This window comes from Mytilus californianus, unplaced genomic scaffold (genome assembly GCF_021869535.1).
Source record: "Mytilus californianus isolate M0D057914Y unplaced genomic scaffold, xbMytCali1.0.p SCAF_5, whole genome shotgun sequence".
NCBI classification, from domain to species: domain Eukaryota; kingdom Metazoa; phylum Mollusca; class Bivalvia; order Mytilida; family Mytilidae; genus Mytilus; species Mytilus californianus.
Window position 1 is genome coordinate 33,875,373 of NW_026262701.1, and position 23,655 is coordinate 33,899,027.

The following is a 23,655-nucleotide window of genomic DNA, read 5'->3' on the forward strand; positions in this document are numbered from 1 at the left end:
AGCATCCACTTCTTCCATTTATGAAAGATAATATGAAAATAATCATAAATATATATATATGGCAAAATAATGCATAGTTAAAAAGATTCACTTCTTAGACTTTTCAGGAGAACAAAAAGACTCTGTGTCAATTAAAACATTTGTGTTTCTCAAACCTTTTTTAAATTTGCTGCATGTCTTGGTAAGTATAAATTCTAGTATAAAAAATTCTATATAATTTCTAGGTTATATGTAAGTATAATCTACATATAATTTAGTGAAATTAACTTCATAGTAATATAAAAATAAGGAGATGAGGTATGATTGCCAATGTGACAACTACCCACCAAAGTTCAAATAAAGTGAATGTAAGCAATTATTATGAATGTTTCACCTATGTAAAATAACCATTTAAAATGTCTATCCAGTTATCATAAGCAATTCTTAATCAACAAAAATGCAAAGTCTCTTCCCAATACAAATTTAATGCATTTCAATGGGTTTCAAAATTTTTTGTTTAACAATAAATACATTGAAATGCTTACCAACATGTATAAATTTATAATTTCTAACCAATAAGCATGTATTATATTTGCTAATATGAATCTATGACATAAAAAATATATATAATTTACAACCCTTTTCTAACTATCAAATATAAAATTTCCAATTGCTACAAGGAGCCAATCAAAACTTCAACATATTTAGCATGTAAAATGATGTGTATCCTATAAACCAGTATTAATCAGTAGCATATATTTTCATACAGTTTTTAACCAGTATGAGCTGTAAAGGTGGAAATTTTCACTTGTTTTGCATTCAATTCAATTGTGCAGCTATATTCCCAAAAGAATTGTTTTCAAAAGGCAAAAATATTGATATACAGCATGAGTTTGCTGTTGAAGCATGAATTCAATTCTGGTGAAAAATTAAATGCATTGAAATTGAAAAAAAAACCTGCAAAAAAAGTTATTGTGTGTACCATTTCTTGATAATATGCTTTGCTTTTTAATATAATGTAACTAAATAAAAAAAATTTGTGAGATTTTAATTAACTTGATTTCCGCAACAAAAAACATAAACGAGACAAAATCAGAAAGTGAATCTTCCCTTCTATAAAAAAACTTTTATCACAGAGATATGTCTCGCCTTTTTGTAATTTTGATAATGCAAATGTTGAAATTAAAATAGCAATACTTTAACATGTAAGTTATGACTGAAGGTACATGGCTAAGCAATCTCCATGGAATGAGATGTGCCAATGCTAATACAACTGCATACCAAATACCATTGACTTATCATAAGTCGTTCCCTTTAAACAAACCTAAACACAAACATTAACTTGTAAACTATGTAAAAGTTTCAAAGTCAATGAACCATGATCAGGGGTGGGGCTATATAATCTCCATGGAAATGAGATGTGCTAATGCTTATACAACTGAACACTAATTAACATTGGCCTACCACTAATGGTTCATCTTAAACTGATCTAATCACAAACTAATACATGTAAACTAAGCAAAAGTTTCAAAGTTAATAGACCATGACTGAGGGGGTGGGGCCAAATATTCTCCATGGAAATGAGATGTGCTAATGCTTATACAACTGAACACTAATTAACATTGGCCTACCACTAATGGTTCCCCTTGAACTGACCTAATCACAAAATAATACATGTAAACTATGAAAAGTTTCAAAGTCAATAGACCTTGACTGAGGAGGCGGAGCCAAATAATCTCCATGGAAATGAAATATGCCAATGCTTATACAACTGCATACCAAATATCATTTACCTACCACTAGTGGTTCCCCATAAATTGACCTAATCACAAACTAATACATGTAAACTATGAAAAGTTTCAAAGTCAATAGACCTTGACTGAGGGGGCGGGGCCAAATAATCTCCATGGTAATGAGATGTGCCAATGCTTATACAACTGCATACCAAATATCATTGACCTACCACTAGTGGTTCACCATGAACTAGACCTAATCACAAACTAATACATTGTTGACACGGCCGCCGCCGCTGACGCCGGAAACAGCATACCTATGTCTCGCTTTTTGACTCCGTCAAGGCGAGACAAAAAATCACCACAGGTTATAGAAAATTGTGAAAATAGATTGTCAAAAAGTTGGCTAGAAAGGGATAAATGAAAATAAAAAGATTCCAAGAAAAACAAGCATTCTGAGAGTATTGCATGGTAATACATAGTTCCCTACCAGATAAAAATTCATTATACTGGAACAAAATGCTAACTTGTTCTATAACTTGTCATGGTGTAAACAAAAAGTAAATATTATGTCAATATCTTCAAGCATGACTAAAAACAGTGTGGAAAACTGATTATATGCTTGGATTTTTCAAGTCAAAGGACCATAACTCTGCACAAAATTATTAGACCGAAACAAAAATTTGAACTTGATCTGTAACTTGTCATGATAAAACTATATATATACCAATTATCAATCAATATCTTATAAGCATGATGAAAAAAACATCAGATATGATTAATAGTTCTCTAAAATTAGATATGATGTAATACAGTGTATATCTATTTTCAAATTATAATCAAATATAATTAATAGTTCCAAATATTTTTCTTTCATTTGTCACAAACTAATATAGATTTGTAACTTATTTATAAAATGTCAACAACTTTTATCTACACAATGTAATGTATTGAAATATATACATTAATAAAAATAGATTATTATCTAATTAAAGGATTTCTCTTCATAATTTTTTTTTATATATATATAGCATTCAGAAAATTAGTTTATACTAAATAACAAACAAACCTGCCAAAAAATTCTTCAAATAATTTAACAAAGAATGTCTTTTAAAAAATGAGTTATCTCCCTTTGTACAGAAATATGGTTTAACATAGTACTCTAACATTAGATATGGTCCAGAGTCATGGTCCATAACTCTGGACAAAATCATCAGCCTGGAACAAAATTCGAACTTGATCTATAACTTGTCATGATAAAACTATATACCAAATATCAAATCAATATCTTCAAGAACGAAGAAAAAAAGTGTGGAAAGCTGATTTGCTGGACTGACGGATGGACAGACGGACGGACAGACAGAAGGAAGGAGTGCAAACCTAAAGTCCCCTTCGACTTCGTCGGAAGGGAACTAAAAATAAGTTGGTTTACAGTATCATAAAAATGGTAAAATAACAAGCATTCTGAGAGTATTGCATGGCAATACATATTCCCCTACCGGTTAAAAATTCACTGTACTGGAACGATATTCTAACTTGATCTATAACTTGTCATGATAAAACTATATACCAATTATTAAATCAATATTTCCAAGCACCATAACTCTGCACAAAATCATCAGACCGGAACAAAATTCGAACTTGATCTGTAACTTGTCATGATAAAACTATATACCAATTATTAAATCAATATTTCCAAGCATGACGGAAAAAAAGTGCGGAAAACTAATTATTTGAGTGAATTTTCTAAGTCCAAGGACCATAGCTCTGCACAAAATCATCGGAATGGAAATTCAAACTTGATCTGTAACTTATCATGATAAAACTATATACCAATTATCAAATCAATACCTTCAAGTGACGAAAAAAAGTGAGGAAAAACTGATTATTTGAGTGAATTTTCTAAGTCCAAGGACCATAACTCTGCACAAATCATCAGACCAGAACAAAATTCGAACTTGATCTGTAACTTGTCATGATAAAAACTATATACCAATTATTAAATCAATATCTCCAAGCATGAGGGAAAAAAAGTGCGGAAAACTGATTATTTGAGTGAATTTTCTAAGTCCAAGGACCATTAATCTGCACAAAATCATCAGACCGGAACAAAATTTTAACTTAGTCTGTAACTTGTCATGATTAAACTATATACCAATTATTAAATCAATATCTTCAAGCATGACGAAAAAAAGTGCGGAAAACTGATTTGCTGGACTGACGGATGGACAGACAGCCACACAGACGGAGTGCAAACCTAAAGTCCCCTTCGACTTCGTCGGTAGGGGACTAATAAAAATCTTTACAGAACAGGAAAATATACCAAATTAATTTATTAGAAGGTGACAGAATCAAATATCAATAGAAAAAGCTTTTGCCAGTAAGGTATTTTTTCAAAACCAGCTTTCTACAATATAATATTTGACAATAAATCTTCCAAATTTTGTCCAATATTAAAGTGTTATTTGCTAAACAGAAATAAGTGATGCTGTTACAACACTATCTATTTGACAGTGACAAGGTTGCATCTAAGAATTTGAAAACATTTATCAATGTTTATAATTGTTATGAAACCCAGGGAGAATTGTTGAGCATTTAGACAAATAATGTTCCAAAATATGTGCTTTAAAGTGATTGTATGTGCTTAATGTGTCTATTCTATATCTAAAATGGTACATATGCAGAAACAACACAACAGTAAATAGTACTTTGAAAATTACAAACAAAAGATCTCCTTGAATCTTGTTAACTTCAATCATCCCTGGTTCTAAATCAATTCTCTTGGATCTATCTATCTATATGACAGTACTTTTAGGACAGCAATGGATGGTCAATAAAACTTATATACTTTCCTATCTTTTCTTCTTCAAATACAATGATCTGAAAATATATAAACATGTAAACAGTCAAATGTGAACTTCTGAAGAGATGCTAAAGTTACCTACAGTGAAACATAAGAATAAAAACAATCATGTCATGATTTCTTAAAAAAGTGATAAAAGAAAACAGAATATGAATGCTATGTGAGGTGGCTTTGCCAGTACTTATAATGGAACTATGTCAGTGTTCAAAATTGTATACTGTATACTGGAGAATTTTGGTGTCATGCAATTTTGATAATTTGCAATGAAGATCTACATTTGCAATGTTTTAATATCATTGTTTATTATTGTTTTTAACTGAAGAAGGCCAGCGGCCGAAACGTCTTAAAAAATGGTTTATTACTACAATAATGTAATATATGTTCCCTATTGAAATTTTTGAAACAAGAATATTATTGTTTTAATATCATGTTTATCTTTTGCAATTTGATGTGCCAACTGTTTAACAAAAATATTATTTTATGCAGTTTTACTTTTCAGAGAAAAGCTGTCATTGTGGAAACAGCAACATTTGAATTATTAAGAATATACTATATGATACTTTATATATGTTATTTATTAGGCCTACAGAAAATCTTTTTAGAAAATCTTCACATGTTCTTTAGTTTTACCAAGAACTTAACTTACCCTTCAGAAAAATAGACATAGACTGTCTCATCATTACATTAGTCTAATTTTTAGACACCAAACTAAACAAAAGAATTTAACTTTTTAAATTTCAGTTTTCAACTGGTACCAGAGTGTGTCTGTTAGACCAAGAACTGATGATCTTTTAAAAGTATTTAATTTCACTCCTGGTTTTTTAGTGGAACTTATGTGGTACAAAATAAAGATTAAACTGTGACATGTTTTGAAAACTGTTCTCAGTCTTTTCATCCTTTGTTTTTATTGTTTTCACTATGGTGCTGTCTATTCTTCAACTTTTTTAAATTGTTTGCTTGCTATCTTATAGTGTTATACCCCATATTTTCTTTTATTCATTTTAAATAGTTTCAATCAATGTAAAATTTATATAATAGATACCCTTCCCAAATATTCTTTTAGTTACACTGTCAAGCATCTGCTCTGTAATTGACAAAAAATATTCTTTTGCACCACTATTTTTTTATATCATTAATCATTGTACAGTGTTCTCCCCAGGCCGATATGACGCTGCGGTGCCGCAGCGCCTTCATAATATTTTTGTAGATCCCGCAGCGTCTTAATTGGCCGCTGTCCCTTAATACTTTATCCCGCAGCCTCTTAATTTCACATTTTCATTATTAATGTTGGTTAAAATTGTCAAGTTACTGATCACCACTGATGGGTCGGTCAGTGTTACGCAATAACTGATAATTAGTTTTACCTGAGCCACGCTTATCTCAGCCTTATCGGACTATGTTATCAGGTAATAGCGTAAATGATCATCAAGAAGATAGATATTTTTTGAAGAAAAGTAAAAATTTTAAAAACTTCAGTGCAGAAATTGAAGAAATAGATCGCAAATACATTGTATTTACGCATCGTGTGTGTGATTACTTGACCATTTATATAACGAATTCTTTCACTGGTCGAGAAGAAGAATCTATTTAAACACGACCAATGAAAGTGTTGAATACACATGATAAATTTGAATACACATTGCTAAAGATATTTCGATGAAAACTATGAATGAAAGTATTAGTAGTTGAAAAAATTAAAATAAAGTTTGATTAAAGATAACGAGGAGTGATTTACTGTAATAGAAAGTGAAAAAATGTTGCTTGCAAGGTAAATTCGTCTGAAACTGTCATATTTTTAGAAATAAAATGATCATTGAACATCGATCGTGAATCCGTGCGTCGGGAAATATGTGACAATCAACACGGGTACTGTATAATGTCACTGGTAAATAATTTCAATGGTTTTAACTTTAACGAATTTGTAAAGTTTCGTTTATATCTATCTGCCAAAGATAGGATTAAACAATAATACGCACGGAAGCGTAATGTGAAACTACGGAAACTGGTCAGCTGTTCATTTATAAAAAAAATTTGTTTTAAAAAGTTGTATACCAAATATCTTAACCATATTCGATTTTATTAATTCTGAATGAACATGTTCTCTGCAAATAACAAAGGGGTGAATTATAAGCAAAAGGTAGATGATGGAAGTAGAAGTTTTTTTCACACCAATGACTTCTAATGAAAAGGGGATTACACCTCCGTCTACACTGTCAGTATAAGCAGATTTCATTGCTTCTCCTAATCCCAACCAAGCTCAAGTTTTAGCAATTGATAAAAGCAAGCACCATGTTTCTGGTTCAATGACAAGTGGCTGACTGAGTTTTCATGGCTTAGAAATGTTAAAGGGGGTATAAGCAAAAGTTATTGTGAGTGGGGGTTTAATTTTTAACCCTGAAGAGGATAAAGACAAAGTTGAGGAACAGACTGTCCAACAAAATAACACTATCTTGAAACAATATCCCTAGAAGGAGCAGAGAGTAGAGATGAATATTTATATTTTGACTTCTTTAATTGACTGAATATAAATAACTTTTGTGTTTAAAATCAATTTATTTCATATATATATTCTAGTAATTCATTAATACTCTGCATTATTAAACACATAACACAAAGCATTATAATTCATATTGCATGTCATGATTTATGTCTTATTGCTCCAGATCACAAACGTTCACTCTAAAAAAAGAGTTACGCGCCCTTGAATTTTGCGCCTTAAAAAAATTCTGGGGAGAACACTGATTGTAACCACCTATATGGTCTCATGGTAGTATGCTGCCCCAAGTAAATTGTGCTTTCAAACATGGATGAAACAAACCAAAGACTTGAACATTGGTATCTGCTGCTTCTCCACTAAGTAGGCATCATTTAATATGCAAAATATTACAATAGTGGTTTAAGTTATGTGTTGTAATCAAAATATTTTACCAAATTATATCCTGCCTTTAAGTAAGGTGCTGGTACAAACAAAGTTTTCTGAGGGCCAATGCTCCAGTATCTTCCTAAATGATGTTCATTAACGAATACTATTCCTTTACCCCAGCCCTGCAATAATGAAAATGTATATGTAAATCAACAAACACTTAATATTATTAAGAATTCAAATACAATGTAGAAAACACAAAATTATTACATGTACTTTAGGATACAATTTAGTTCTGTTTATTTTAATACAATGTCTGAATAAACTTTTTTCATTATCAAAAATAAAAAAAATATATAACTGATAAAAAACTTTATCTATATTTCATTGCAAATTGAAACAGAATAAAGAGTCTTACCTCCATTTGAAGAAATGTGTCCTTAGGTACTGGTCCCTCTATCTTTAAATTGGTTCTGAACAAGCATGGTGGTTTGGTTAATGATGATAATGGAAAATATTTATCATTTGTATATATTCTGTAAGACATAAAAAAGACAATAGACACTTTCATAGCAATGAATAACCAGAACGCATGCATTGTCATGCTATGGATATCCCCACTTGTAAGTCAAAGTATTAGAAATAAAGAAATGGAACATATAAAACTAATTTTAAAGTTGTTTGGCATAAGAATATTGAATAATGGGATGTCCCAAATTTCCCTCCATAAAAAAGGCTAAGCCAGATAGTGTTTATACACCATTGAGTTAAAGCATAAACTTTACCTAACAAGACCAACCATTGTATTGTTCATCAGCTAAATTGCATATAAAATTCCTGTCAAATGTCATTCTCTAGTGGACTTACTTGTGTATAAAATTCCTATTGAATGTCAATGGATAGACAGTCCAATTCTCTACTGGTTTATCATCTAGTAATATTTCTCCAGTTATTCCTGTAGAATTGAAATTAAAATTGAAATTAAAGTTAGAAACTAAATTTCCAAAAATGTCACATTTTTAGAACTTTTTTTTCAAAAGTTTTAGAATTGACTGATTCTTACAGCAAATAGGGTTAAGCACCTTGAAGGTTCCATTGTCAATAAAAGAAATCACATCAAAGCATGACACATCCCCTCCATTGGGTCTCTTATGACTCAAATGAATACAATTAAAGGGATGAAAAAGGGACTGAAAAATGTCTGAAAGACACCATTAAAAACAAGAATGTGTCAATAGTACACTAATGCCCCACATGCACTATCATTTTCTATGTTCAGTGGGCTGTGAAATTGGGGTCAAAACTCTAATTTGGCATTAAAATTAGAAAGATCATATCATAGGGAACATGTGTACTAAGTTTCAAGTTGATTGGACTTCAACTTCATCAAAAACTACCTTGACCAAAAACTTTAACCTGAAGCGGGAGAGACCGATGGACGGGCGGACGAACGGACGCAAAGACTGAAAAACATCGTAAGTGGGGCATAAAAAACTTTACTGTTTAATTTGTATTACAATACACACCCTGAATTTTTTTTCAGAGTAAATTATGTTTAAATTAACTGTTATCACAGAGATATGTCTCACCCTTTTGTAATTTTGATTATGCAAATGTTAAAATTAAAATAGCAATACTTTAACATGTTTCATAAGTTATGCAAATATTCAAAGTCAATGAACTATGACTGAGGTACATGGCTAAACAATCTCCATGTAAATGAGATGTGCCAAAGCTAATACAACTGCATACCAAATACCACTGACTTATTATAAGTCGTTCCCTTTAAACAAACCTAAACACAAACATTAACTTGTAAACTATGTAAAAGTTTCAACAACTGCATACCAAATACCATTGACTTATTATAAGTCGTTCCCTTTAAACAAACCTAAACACAAACATTAACTTGTAAACTATGTAAAAGTTTCAAAGTCAATGAACCATGAAGAGGGGGTGGGGCTATATAATCTCCATGGAAATAATACTTGCAAATGCCAATAAATTTGCATTCCAAATATCATTGACTTAACATTAGCAGTTCATCTTAAACTGATCTAATCACAAACTAATACATGTAAACTAAGCAAAAGTTTCTAAGTCGATAGACCATGACTGAGGGGGCAAGGCCAACTATTCTCCATGGTAATGAGATGTGCTTATGCTTATACAACTTATTAACATTTGCCTACCCTAAATGGTTCCCCTTGAACTGACCTAATCACAAACTAATACATGTTAACTTAGCAAATTTTCAAAGTCAATAGACCATGACTAAGGGGGCGGAGCCAAATAATCTCCATGGAAATGAGATATGCCAATGCTTATACAACTGCATACCAACTATCATTGACCTACCACTAGTGGTCCCCCATAAACTGACCTAATCACAAACTAATACATGTAAAATAAGCAAAAGTTTCGAAGTCAATAGACCATGACTGAGGGGCAGGGACAAATAATCTCCATGGAAATGAGATGTGCCAATGCTAATACAACTGTATACCAAATATCATTGACCTACCACTAATGGTTCCCCATAAACTGACCTAATCACAAACTAATACATATAAAATAAGCAAAAGTTTCAAAGTCAATAGACAATGACTGAGGGGGCAGGGCCAAATAATCTTCATGGAAATGAGATGTGCCAATGCTAATACAACTACAAACCAAATATGATTGACCTACCACTTGTGGTTCACCATAAACTAGACCTAATCACAAACTAATACATTGTTGATGACGCCGCCGCCGACACCGGAAACAGCATACCTATGTCTCGCTTTTTGACTCTGTCAAGGGGAGACAAAAATTGTCAAAACTTTTTCATTTTGTCATATTGAGTTATGTAAATGAAAATTTCTGAAATAAAAAGATATTTACCTTTTCTTTCTTTGTTCAACACTTTAGATCCTTTGTTAGCATAATTAGCACGTCCTAAATTTTCCACAATGATATCCAGAGTATGGTTACCCTATTGAGTAAAATATAACATTAGGTTTGTAAGTTTCTTTTCATTCATGGAAAATTGTAAAGAAGGATACAAAAGAGACTTCAGACTTCTTGGATCATCTTATATATTACACAACATATTGTTTTAGCAAATGTGCAGTAAAGATTATAACTGATTATAAGCATCCAAACTAGCCTGGGATTCTGGTTCAATCTTTGCCTGATGTAGGTAGCATCAGACATGGAAGAATTCATGTATCCAAATTTGAGTGCTGATTGTGGCAAACTAAATATTTCCCACCATATACATTGTACCAGGAATTGATGCTACCTAACAATGCATTGGTCAAGTAAGATTTTCACTGTTATCACAATCACAATTCAGCCGTAATAAAGATTAATTGTCTCCATATGGTAAAATTGATAGTTTCCAGATGCTATCAGTAATTTGTCATGGGCTAGAATCTTTTGTTGTCAGTCAAAGAGGGACGAAAGATACCAGAGGGACAGTCAAACTCATAGATCTAAAAACAAACTGACAACGCCATGGCCAAAAATAAAAAGACAAACAGACAAATAATAGTACAGATGACACAACATAGAAGTGTTCCATTCTGGAAGCATCATTTGGCTCTTCAAAATTGTCACTTGTTCTAAAGGCCTTGCTCTGGAGGCTTTCTGTTATAACATTTGTGAAAACATTTTGACATTGATAGCTTTTGGTCAAACTATGACCTTTATTACTCTGAGTCAACATTATGATATTCTAATGAGTAAAAACTTGGTACATTAGTTAGTAAGTTAATATAGATGAAGGGAACTTTTTTCTTGTCTTATGTGTACTTATACTTAGTTTATTGTTTTCTGTTTGGTATTAAATTAATAGTTAAGATCCATTTTGTTACATCTGGTGATCCGTTTATTTGGCAATCGCCAATGGCAGTCAGCAGGGGTTAAGAACATCTGTTGTTCGACCTGCTAGTCAAATGCGTTTTGTTAAAATATACTTTTTCACTTTTTTGGTCTTTTGGAAAATGTTGTTTGTGCTGTATTTAGACCCCTCTACCAAGAAATTTGTTTTGCATGAACACGTATAAAAATTGCGATTTTTATCCAATGCAATCATAGGTTTGAACGTTGTTTTCAATTTAGACTTGCTTATACTTAGTTATAAATACATATTCAATTTACCTCTCTCATAGAATGAGATGAAACATCAATAGTGTAATCATAATTTGATTTCCAGTCCAGAACTTTACTATCTCTTCTTCCATCAATCACAATCTGAAAATAACAATACCATTCATAAACAGTTATACAGTCAGCATTTTCAGTAGAGAAAGCAGTCTTCCTGATTTATGCCAGACCGTCGGATAATTCATTCAATGGACCACTTTCGAGTTTGTCCTTATCCGGAAAAAATTTGCAAATTATGCGCGCCTTTATGACGTCATTTACCAGATAGGGGGGTCGCCTGTATCCCTGCACTATTAATGTTCATCAAGCGTCTTAGTGATCGTCATTGTGCAGGATAAACTAGGAATAATGTTTGTTCTGTAGGTGCTTAATCACAATTTCCTAATGACAGCAGTGCTGATAGTCAATTATGAGAATTCAATTTGCCGAGGAATTCGTGCAATATAACATCATAGTTTTCCAACCACTGGCTCAACATGGGAACGGAAGTGACGACGCCCCTAAACGCACGAATGATGTTCACTAAAACCAAAGTTTTTGACGGAAATGCATCGAACTCGAAAGTTGTCTATTCATTTCAATGTTCCACCCACTTATATACAAAAAGAATATGTCATACTTAGATACATATTCTGTCAACTGACATTGTACCCATTTAAAGGTTGGAGCATTATCATTCATGGAACTTTATTTTGTAATATAACAGTTATCATTGTGATTTAATTTGAAAAAAAAGTTTAATTCTTAACACAATGTTTCTTTTAAACTAGATGTTTACCTTTCAGCAATAAAATTTATACACTTTTTTGTGAATAGAATGTTATGTACCTCCATTCTATCTTTCATTGTCCCTTTGACCTCCAACTTAGTAAACTTTGGTACAGTACGTCTGTATACAATATATCCATAATTCTGTCCATAACCTTCTCTGCTTTCAATCATTTTTAAATATTCCATAGGTAATGGTTTCTTGTAAGTGTTAATATCCTGTATAAAACATTGCAAAATGTTAAAAGAGCATTTTTTTCATAATTTTGTAGAATTTTCACCTCCAGCATGATCAAAAAAGTTTAATGCATTTTTTTGTCTACTGTTGGAGCAAGTGATATCAGAAGACAATTGTATTTATTTTTACAAGTGATTTAAACATCATGTAAAGAAAACAAATATTTTACCTGTGTTACTGTTTTCATGACATCAAGCATATCAAACCATGACATAAAATTCAACATTTTAACCTGACCTGCAATTATTAAGTTAGTTTTTTAAGACATAAGAAAATACAGGTTTGTACTTTTTATGAAATAAAGAATGCTTTATAAAAACTAGAGGCTCTAAAGAGCCTGTGTCGCTCACCTTGGTCTAAGTGCATATTAAACAAAGGACACAGATGGATTCATGACAAAATTGTGTTTTGGTGATGGTGATGTGTTTGTAGATCTTACTTTACTGAACATTCTTTCTCCTTACTATTATCTCTATCTATAATGAACTTGGCCCGGTAGTTACAGTGGAAAATATATTGTAAAAATTTACAAAAATTTACAAAATTTATGAAAATTGTAAAAAATTGACTATAAAGGGCAATAACTCCTTAAGGGGTCAATTGACAATTTTGGTCATGTTGACTTATTTGTAGATCTAACTTTGCTGTACATTATTGCTGTTTACAGTTTATCTTTATCTATAATAATATTCAAGATAATAACCAAAAACGGCAAAATTTTCTTAAAATTACCAATTCAGGGGCAGCAACCCAACAACGTGTTGCCTGATTGGTCTGAAAATTTCAGGGCAAATAGATCTTGACCTAATGAACAATTTTATCCTCATCAGATTTGCTCTAAATGCTTTGGTTTCAGAGATATGAGCCAAAAACTGCATTTTACCCTATGTATTATTTTTTAGCCATGTCGGCCATCTTGGTTCGCGGGCGGGGTCATCGGACACATTTTTTAAACTAGATACCCTAATGACGATTGGGGACAAGTTTGGTTAAATTTGTCTTAGTAGTTTCAGAGGAGAAGATTTTTGTAAAGGATTACAAAAATTTACGAAAAATGGTTAAAAACTGACTATAAAGGGCAATAACTCCTTAAGAGGTCAACTGACCATTTTGGTCAAGTTGACTTATTTGTAGATCTTACTTTGCTGAACATTATTGCTGTTTACAGTTTATCTCTATCTATAATAATATTCAAGATAATAACCAAAAACGGCAAAATTTCCTTAAAATTACCAATTCAGGGGCAGCAACCCAACAACGGGTTGTCAGATTCATCTGAAAATTTCAGGGCAGATAGATCTTGACCTAATAAACAATTTTACCCCATGTCAGATTTGCTCTAAATGCTTTGGTTTCAGAGATATAAGCCAAATTCTACATTTTACCCCTATGTTCTATTTTTAGCCATGGCGGCCATCTTGGTTGGTTGGCCGGGTCACCGGACACATTTTTTAAACTAGATACCCCAATGATGATTGTGGCCAAGTTTGGTTAAATTTGGCCCAGTAGTTTCAGAGGAGAAGATTTTTGTAAAAGTTTACGGACGACGGACGACGGACGCAAAGTGATGAGAAAAGCTCACTTGACCTTTCATGTCAGGTGAGCTAAAAACAAGATAAATATTCATTACTTTAAGATTAAAATGTAGGATGTCACTTGTATCTAAGTTTCAAGAAAATGAAAAAAGTTTGAAAACAGAGACCTATAGCTGTTTAAATCCTTGCATTTGGTCTTTAATGTTGGCAATCATATAAACAACATCTTACTTTTCATATTATCAACTTTTTTTTATCATGCAGCTTAAAGATTTAGGCAACATTAAAGCATTTTGGGGGTACAAATTCCTTCAAAACTTACCATAAGCAGCCTTTTCCCTGTTTGGTGGTACAGGTCCAGGTTTTACTGAAAAATATAAAAATAATAGTAAAATTTCTATATATATGTAATGGAATATGATGAGATAATAGCTAGAAGAAAATAAAAACTGTGTACAAAAAATATGGTAACTTCAATTGTAATGCATTTGAAAGAATACATCTTTAAATGATACATTCTATAATCCTTTAAAAGACGTCTGAGCTTGCAATACCAATTTCAGACAATCATTTGTAGAATTGATGTCCTAAAATTTGTTGTGTTACTCAATTGATATGAAAGTTACAAAAGGTGTTGCATTCCCTTCAGCAATGATGACAGAAAAATACAATCAATTCCTGAACCAGCTACTGTTCCAACAAATCCATCATATTCATAAATTGAATGGTTGTATTTTGTATTGTCTGAAACACTATCTGTATATCAAATTACCATATAGAAAAACTGTGTGTCAGAAAAACTATTTGACACAATGCATGTTTCATGCGTAAATAACACAAAACTTTTATCTTTGTATTATGGACTAGCAGGTTATAAATCATGGCAATATTCAATCATTTTGCTTCATAATCTTTGAAAACATACTTTCCAATAAATCCATAGTTAAATTTCTGTTAAAAACCCTATTTTCATTTGTCTCACATTTAAAAAATCTGGATGTCTTAAAATAGAGTAAACATTACCTGATGAGTACTTAGTTATTAAATCTCTCATTCCATGATAGAGTGGGGTTGTGTCCCCTGCCTCTGATATTGGGGCACCATAATCTGAAAAAATATCATTTGTTATAATTCTCAGCTATTTAAGTTTCAGTACCATTATCTATCTCTATATACATCACAAATATTGTGCAGAATATTTACAGCATATCTGTTTCCGTGTGTACAAAAAGTAATGAGGTAAAGTTTGTTTGCTTATTAGGTGGACCATGAAATAGATTACCGTTGTCTACTTCCTGTTGAAAGAGATAGACATCATTAAACGCTGATCAAATCATGGAACAAACAACAAAAGTATGATTGTTTTACTTGTTTGACCAGACTGTTTCAATTTTCACAACAGCTAAGAAAGAAATAATGGTTCATCAAACAAACAAACACTTAAATTTTATTCATTGATTACACATTTAATAAATTAGGTGTATCATAACTGGAGACACATATAGATTCTACCACAGCATCGAGTGTGATACAATATTTCTACACTCAAGACAGTTAAATTTTCATATTTAAAGGCAAGGCATGTAGAGCTTTTTAAATATTTAAAATTTAATTTTTGAGAGTAAAAAAATAAGGTATTGCACATATTTCCATTGTGGAATCTGTTTCTTATGATTTATACAAACTGTATCTGTCTTTTTCAATTATCTGCAAAAAGATATGTTCTTTTATATGAGATGTTATCAGGGATGGTCGCCGTTTTTGGTGACATCATAAATGGTAGTTCAGAGGACAGCAAGAAAATTAGACGTCACAATTGAATAATGACCACTGAAGACCTCAGATCAAACGGTTCATTAATTATATAAACTGTTGACACAGAGATATGTCTCGCCTTTTTGTTATTTTGATAGTATAATGCAAATATTGAATCCAAATGGCAATACTTAAACATGTAAACTATGCATAACATTCAAAGTCAATAAACCATGATTTATGGTGCAGGACCAAATAACCCAATGGAAATGAGATAGTCAATGCTTATAATAATATGCATACCAAATACCATTGACTTATCATAAGTGGATCCCTTTACAATAACCTAAACACAAACTTTAATTGGTAAACAATGTAAAAGTTTCAAAGTCAATAAACCATGCTGAGGGGGTGGGGCCATAAAATAACCATCGAAAAGAGACTTGCAAATGCTAGTACAACTCCATACCAAATATAATTGACTTAACATTATCAGTTCCTCTTAAACTGATCTATTCACAAACTTAACATGTCAACTATGCAAAACATTCAAAGTCAACAGACCATGTCTGAGGAGGCGAAGCCAAATAATTTCCATGGAAATGAGATGTGCCAATGCAAATGCTTCTACATACAAAATATCATTGACCTACCACTAGTGGTTCCCCTTAAACTGACCTAATCACAAACTAATACATATGAAGTAAGCAAAAGTTTCAAAGTCAATAGACCATGAATGAAGGGGCAAGGTTGAGTAATGTTCATGGAAATGAGATGTACCAAAACTAATGCATCTAATGCCAAATATCATTGACCTACCACTAGTGGTTCTTCTTAGACTGACCTAATCAGTAATCACAAACTAATACATGTAAGTAAGCAAAAGTTTCAAAGTCAATTGACCATTACTGAAAGGGGGGACAAGTAATCTCCATGGAAATGAGATGTGCCAATGCTAATACAACTGCATATCAAATATTATTGACCTACCACCAGTGGTTCCCTATAAACTGACCTAATCACAAACTAATACATTGTTGAAACCTTCAACGCCGCCATTGGAATCAGCTTTTTGACTGGGTCAAGGCGAGACAAAAAATATAATCAACCTGTCGGGAAATTCTTAATTGGTAGGAATTAGAGAAATAGCAATATACACAAAGATCATATAGAAAACTTTGTATAACTCTTTCTATAACTTATACAGTAATCTTACCATAACTGGAAACATCTGCTCCAAAATTTGGACTATCAGCATTATTGGCTCCAGCCATGAAACCAAAGTTTGTCCCACCATGAAACATGTAGATACTGACAGAAGCACCAGTCTTCAAAATCTCCTCAAAATTTGACAGAATAACTGAGAAAGAAAAAAACATATACAAGTATTATTAACCATAAAGTACTGAATTAGGAAATCTGTGCATGTATTTATTGGTGGCAATGCATGAGTTTAGGCATTTAGCTTAAAACCAAGGCATTAAGCTACTGCCTAGCCCAATTGGCTATTGTTATTTCAATTAAAAGTAGGTTATGCCAAAACACATAATTAACAGTGCCTGGTGATGATTCAAAGCCTGACAAGTTCGGTACTTCATGGACCCTCTTCAGAAATGTAGTAATTGCAGACCTAAATCCCATTTTTGCCATTCCAAATTTATAAGTTTTGTGTAATGAAATATAACTTTAAATAGAATGCTCCGCAGGGTGCAGCTTGATATGACCACAGATGTCCAACCCTGAACATTGGGGCAAGTATGGACACAACATTCAAGCTTGATACAGCTCTGAATTTGGATTGTGATTAAATATTTGACACAGTATAGGTTTCTGACACAGAATAAATGTGTTCTAAGAACTTAAATTTGAAATTGGACATTTACCTATTAAGGTCCAGCATCCAAAATCTAAATACATGGTTAGATTCAGCATATCAAAAGAACCCCAAAAATTCATTTTTTGATGAAATCAAACAAAATTTAATTTTGGACCCCGATTTGGACCAACTTGAAAACTGAGCCAAAAATCAAAGTTTAATTTTGGACCCTTTGGATCTCAATGTGGACCAACTTGATAACAAGGGCCAAAATCCAAAATCTAAATACAAGGTAAGATTCAGCTTATGAAAGAAACCCAAGCATATAACTGTGAATTAAACCCTACTGACATTGGTCAAGAAATAAGCAATTTTTACAAAGTATCATAAAAGTATGGTTTTTGCACCTTATTCCTAAACAGTTAGGGCCATAACCTGCAATATCCATCCCAACCTTCCTTTTCTGGTATGGAACCTTGTGGTAAAATTTCATAGAGATCCATAAACTTACACTCAGTTTATTGTCTGGAAAACAAATGGTTCTGAATGACAATGACACAAAGACAAAGACACTGATGACAACATCGCAATATCATTATACAGCCACAAAAATTTTGCGGTCGAATAAAAATACAGACTTCTTTATGGCTTAAGTTAAAATTCTCATCTTATCAATTGCTCATTATATATCTTTCACTTTTTAGGAAAATACAGCCCAATATAGGGTTTCAATGTAAGCTTTGACCTCCTTACTGCTATTTTAATTTCTGATTTTGTTTTTATAAGGTATATTTTATAAATAGTTCTTCAGCTGAAGAATAGATATTTGGTAGGTACATGTATTTCACATTTTTATGAAATTTTAAATGCATTTAGAACTCGTAGAGATACATCTAATTATTAAATAAAGACTACCATACTATCACTCATTCATCTTTATACTTACAACTTTCTTTTCTCCCATGATGGTCCTCTCCCCAGTGGTCAAACCATCCACTCCAAAACTCCATGACCATTAATGGAAAATCTTTAGATTGAGCTTTAATACGTTCAAAATCTGTTTTACCATTTTGAAAATTCTGGAAATTCACAGTTGGCAAAGCATCTGAAACAAGACGATTTTGGAAATTAGTTCCAAATTTTTCTATGTTAAACCCAAGCGTACGTTTTGTCAATCAACATTAATTTCTATAATTCAAGTCTGTCAAACATTATCATGGAGCAAAAAACCCTGATCCTATGATATTTTGTCTTTTTTTAAAACCTTCCATAAGAAAATGTCAAAAGAATTAAATCTTTTAAACAAAACGTCCACAATACCAGTATACACAGCAAAAATCATATTAAAAACATTTATGATCTAGGGTGCATAGGAAAAGTAGATTCAGCAACTTTGAAATTAATGATATGCTAGAACAATTTTAAATGCTTTGATACAAAATAAAATAACAATGATAACTGTTAGTTTGAGGTTCTGCTAATTGTTTGTGTAGACTTTATCTCTACCATGATGTTTGTGCTTGCATTGCAATACATCAGAATCTTATACAAAAATCTTGTTTTATTGACAACTTGACTGAATCAATATAGTAAACAGCTGCCATGACTATCATGAAGTAGAATTAACTTTAAAATTATATAACAGACTTCCATGGATGCCTTATTGTTCTTGAGCAAAGATTAATCTGGAATAACAGCATTTAAGGAAATCAAAATTTCTAAAAGCATGTACAGAGAACTTTTAAAAACCATGAAAACAAGTATCCACAAAAATACAATTTTCCCTTACCCATGAAAAGTGGTGCCCTTGAAAAAAATTAAATGAATCCGCAGCATTGGAGTTTGAATTGAACTTAGATCTGAAATATGATGACATCAAATAGGGCTGTAAATTGACAATACAATTAGTGCACAGCTACAATGACTCAAATATAACTTCCATTTAAGAAAAGGACACTGAATCAGAAAGAACATCAATTTGACTTTAACATCTATAATTGTATAAATATAAAATAAAAGATGTAGAGTATATGTGAATAAGACAACCAATCAATTGGAGGAAACATGATAATTATTAAAATTCTTCCTTTTGAATAGCTTCCAATTGGTTAAGATCTGACATTGCAGACCCTCATGGGTAATTTATGTTTATGTTGATTTATAAACAATCTCTAAATAGTTGTGGTTAAAAGCTCAGTAGAGAAAATTATATCACAAGGCTGAAACTTTCAGTTGCTTCGAAACATTTGAAAAGTTTTGATCTCTACATTAAAAGGAAATAGAGGTATTGAGGAAACAAAAAGATGAAATTTCATAGGTTGCAAAAGCACCACTTTCACTTTCAGATATCCAATGAATTACAATGGTAATTTGGTACTGTAAATTCAGAAATTATTGCGAGGTTTTTATTAATGCGAATATTGCGACTCGTTGAGTATCGCAATAATAAGAACTCGCATTTTGATAACTAAACCATAGATCTGTATGTAGATTTTTCTAAAATCACAATAATTAAACTCGCATTCTTGTCCATTTTTGAAAAATCGCAATAATAAATGCACGCAATAATTTCTGAATTTACAGTAGTTATAATTTGAGTTTACCATGTAGACAATAACAAAGAAGTTGGGGCAATAAGGCCCTTATTTGTCCCAAATATAAGCGCAAATTGAAAAGTTACCATACATATTCTTAACTTTGTCCAAACTACACTGAGGTTCAAGTAGTTCAGAAAATAAAAACAAATTTCACATTTAACGAATTACCATGGCAACAAACTTGGGATGCTTTTCCAATCTTATATATATATAAAGGTTGACAAAACAAGGAAAATCATGAAATTTTACAAAATACTCATATTTTGTCATATTTCATGATTTTCCTTGTTTTGTCAACCTTTATATATATATAAGATTGGAAAAGCATCCCAAGAAACAACTTTATATTTGGTTAGAATATGTCAAAAGTTATAATAAAGCATCTCTTCAACTATTTTGTTGTTTCTTGCCTGTGCACGCTGTTTCCTCAAAGGAAATAATGAAGGAAAACTGCATAAACGTTGCAGTTTTCTTTGTTTTCATGAAATTAGTGCATTTAACAGGTAATTGTGATGTCATAACATCAAAAATCTGATATAATTCATTCATTTTTCTTGAATTAATGCATTTCCAAATATTATGTGCAATTTGAAATAATTCTCAAAAGCTTTGTTTTCATGGGTTAAAACCTGACCTTAATGCCCCTACTCCTTTATGGATAATTACACATGTTCTAAAGACATGTACATGTATTTAAAAAAAACCTACGGTTGTAAAATAAAGATTGACGTCTTCCATTGTCTGAGGTTAGTAACATCTCTTGTATACCATATTTTTGTAGAACCTGTAAAAGTAAGTTAGGAACACTATACTTAAATGGTAAATGTATCTGTAATAGCCAACCATTCAAGGCCCCCTTTGAGTAGTCAAGGTGGTTTAAAAAAAACCTTGTTGTATCTGCAGGTATGCTAGATATATTTTGTGCGAAGTTATAATTGAACAGGTCTACCAATTACAAGAAAAACATAAACGTGCTCACCAAATCCATCAATTCCATTTTATGACTTCCAAAAATAAAAGACCAATGTGACTGAGGACACAAATGCCCCCGCTCAAGCTTGCTTGTAATACGTGAAAATACTTTTTAAGAGCATTTGATGTCACTGCTAGTTTTTAAAGAGTTCTTTTGTTCTAGTCTAAGGTATTTTTGTATTGGTTAACATTTACACTGTTTTGTTTTTAGCTTTTATGTAATAAGTTTTCTGATAAGTTCTGTTGTGTCCAGTGAATTTCTCGAATAATGCTTTGGTTCTTTTACTTTTAATCTCTTTGTCAGCTTTACTTCTTTATTTGAAAAACTAAGCATTTATGACCTTAATAGTAGTTAAGTGAAGATCACATTTTTTGTTCTGAGAATTGTGTTTATTAGTGTGTATGAATTTCATAAACTTTAAATGAGGTTAAACTAAGTTAGTGTGCGGAAACGAAAATTTTTGCAATTTTCCAAGTCATAAAGAGGCATAACTCTAGAACAGTAAGTGACAACTCACTGCCAAAATTCAAACTCTGTCTGCCAGTTTCAGTCCTTAGCATTGTGTATGAGTTTCATAACATTTGCATGAGGCAAACTTAAGTAAGGGTGCGAAAACGAAAATATTTGCAAAGTTATAAAGAGGCAAAACTCTAGAACGGTAAGTGACTAACTGCCCAAATTCAAACTTTGTCTGCAAGTTTTGATTCTTAGCATTGTGTATAAGTTTTATAAAAATTTGAATGAGGAAAACTTGTTAGTGTGCGGAAATTAAAAGGGGACGGATAGACGAAAAGACAGATGGTCAAGGGTAACAATTAATGCCCCATTCGCCAAGCAGAGGGGGCATAAAAATAAATGTTTTCTTGAAAATTGCTCATTGCATTTAGAAATTTGTTAGGAAGTGAACTGTAAGGATATTACCCGTAACATGTTTTAATTTGCTCTGGTATTTGAAACCAACAGGTTTAGCTAGGCAAATGCATGAAAAATTTTGCACTGCTACAAATGTATTTGTTTCTACCTTAATCATATTAAAACCATCTTTAATTCTGACAACAGATATATTTAAGTTCTAGTTTAATAAACATGATGCATCAAACAGTACAAACTTTGAACAGGATCGTTAACATTTTATTATACAGTCTACAGTACCCTAAACTTAATATCTATAGGTATGGCAACACAAGTCTAAATAACTGTTGCATTTCTAAATGACAGAAGGAACTTGATCCATGTTACATGAGTATGCAGTCTTTGCTTAAAATCTACAGGTATGTCCAAACAACCTTTGAATTTCTAAATGGCAGGAGGAGAAATAATGGAATCATGGTCATGGTTAGCTCTATGCCCCTGCAACTTAGTGTTGGACCATAAAAAGCTATGGTAAAATAAAAGAAGAATGTATCCATGGGACAAAAATGCCCCTGTTTAGAAATATACGGCAAATTCAGCAAATTTTCCATTTATAAAGGGACATAACTCTAGAACGGTGAAAGTAAAAGCCCCCCAAATTTGATCTAGATCTGTGTTTTTTGGTATCAAGCATTGTGTATAAGTATCATAATATTTTGTTGAGGCAAACTTAAGTTATATAACGTAAAATAAATTTCGGTACGAACAGAAGGACAAGGGTAAACCCTTAATGCCCTCTTCCCCTAGCTGCGGGGGCATAAAAAACTTACTTTTTTGATAAACAAAAGATGATCTGTTTCATCACTATAGTGACCAAACTCATTCTCAACTTGAACTGCAATGATTGGTCCACCTTTAGATCTCTGGAAAAAATTAATTGATTAATGTGTTCAAGTTACATTAAAAATTAATGTGTCTCAGTTGCCTAAAAAATTACTGTGTGTCACACTAACGTTAAACATAACTGTGTGTACCAGTAACATTAAATATAGCTGTGTGTCTCAGTTATTGTAAAAAGAAATTCATGAAATTATATTTGACAAATTGTCTAGAAACTTATTTATCATTGAAGACCAAAATATGTCAACCTCTAGATGTCTTTCAGTTTTTGTCTCAATTGATTGATGTCTCACTAATGTATTCCAGACACTTCTTTTATTCATATAAAACTATTTCAATTACTTTTAACATTATTTAGAACATCTAATGTGACGATGCTATTTGATATTCTAAAGTATAACACTGTTTATAACAGCAAACAAACATATTTGAATGTGGTTTCATTGGCATGTACCCCATATCTCCTTTTATTCATATTATTTGCTATTTTTGACTTTCAAGGAAATAATCCCTGTACCAAACATATCTCATTACTTAATTATGACAAAATTTTACTTACCAAACAAACAAAATGTTATTACAATAAGAAGTATTAGGCCTGAAAGGTCAATTACAAGTCCATGTTATTTGG

The 23,655-nt window shown here is 31.9% G+C and overlaps 1 protein-coding gene and 1 long non-coding RNA gene across 2 annotated transcripts in view; both read right to left on the bottom strand.

Annotated features, from left to right (window-relative positions):
- Positions 1-273: 273 nt before the first annotated feature.
- Positions 274-3,303, bottom strand: LOC127700973 (uncharacterized). Its single transcript, XR_007981787.1, has 2 exons — positions 1,802-3,303; positions 274-1,635 (listed from the first exon to the last, which is right to left on the bottom strand). It is a non-coding gene; the product is annotated as an uncharacterized LOC127700973 (long non-coding RNA).
- A 4-nt stretch (positions 3,304-3,307) lies between these two features.
- The window catches only part of LOC127700960 (beta-galactosidase-1-like protein 2), a 28,127-nt gene continuing 7,779 nt past the window's right edge, over positions 3,308-23,655 (bottom strand). Inside the window, exons 5-18 of the mRNA XM_052204712.1 lie at positions 22,955-23,047; positions 21,008-21,083; positions 18,649-18,807; positions 17,103-17,246; positions 15,155-15,238; positions 14,454-14,498; positions 12,766-12,833; positions 12,419-12,577; positions 11,585-11,677; positions 10,325-10,415; positions 8,306-8,393; positions 7,857-7,974; positions 7,504-7,620; positions 3,308-4,592 (exon numbers count right to left, since the gene is read on the bottom strand). Coding sequence (XP_052060672.1) covers positions 4,524-4,592; positions 7,504-7,620; positions 7,857-7,974; positions 8,306-8,393; positions 10,325-10,415; positions 11,585-11,677; positions 12,419-12,577; positions 12,766-12,833; positions 14,454-14,498; positions 15,155-15,238; positions 17,103-17,246; positions 18,649-18,807; positions 21,008-21,083; positions 22,955-23,047 — 1,404 coding nt within the window. The 3' untranslated portion in view covers positions 3,308-4,523. The remainder of the gene's footprint in view (positions 4,593-7,503; positions 7,621-7,856; positions 7,975-8,305; positions 8,394-10,324; positions 10,416-11,584; positions 11,678-12,418; positions 12,578-12,765; positions 12,834-14,453; positions 14,499-15,154; positions 15,239-17,102; positions 17,247-18,648; positions 18,808-21,007; positions 21,084-22,954; positions 23,048-23,655) is intronic.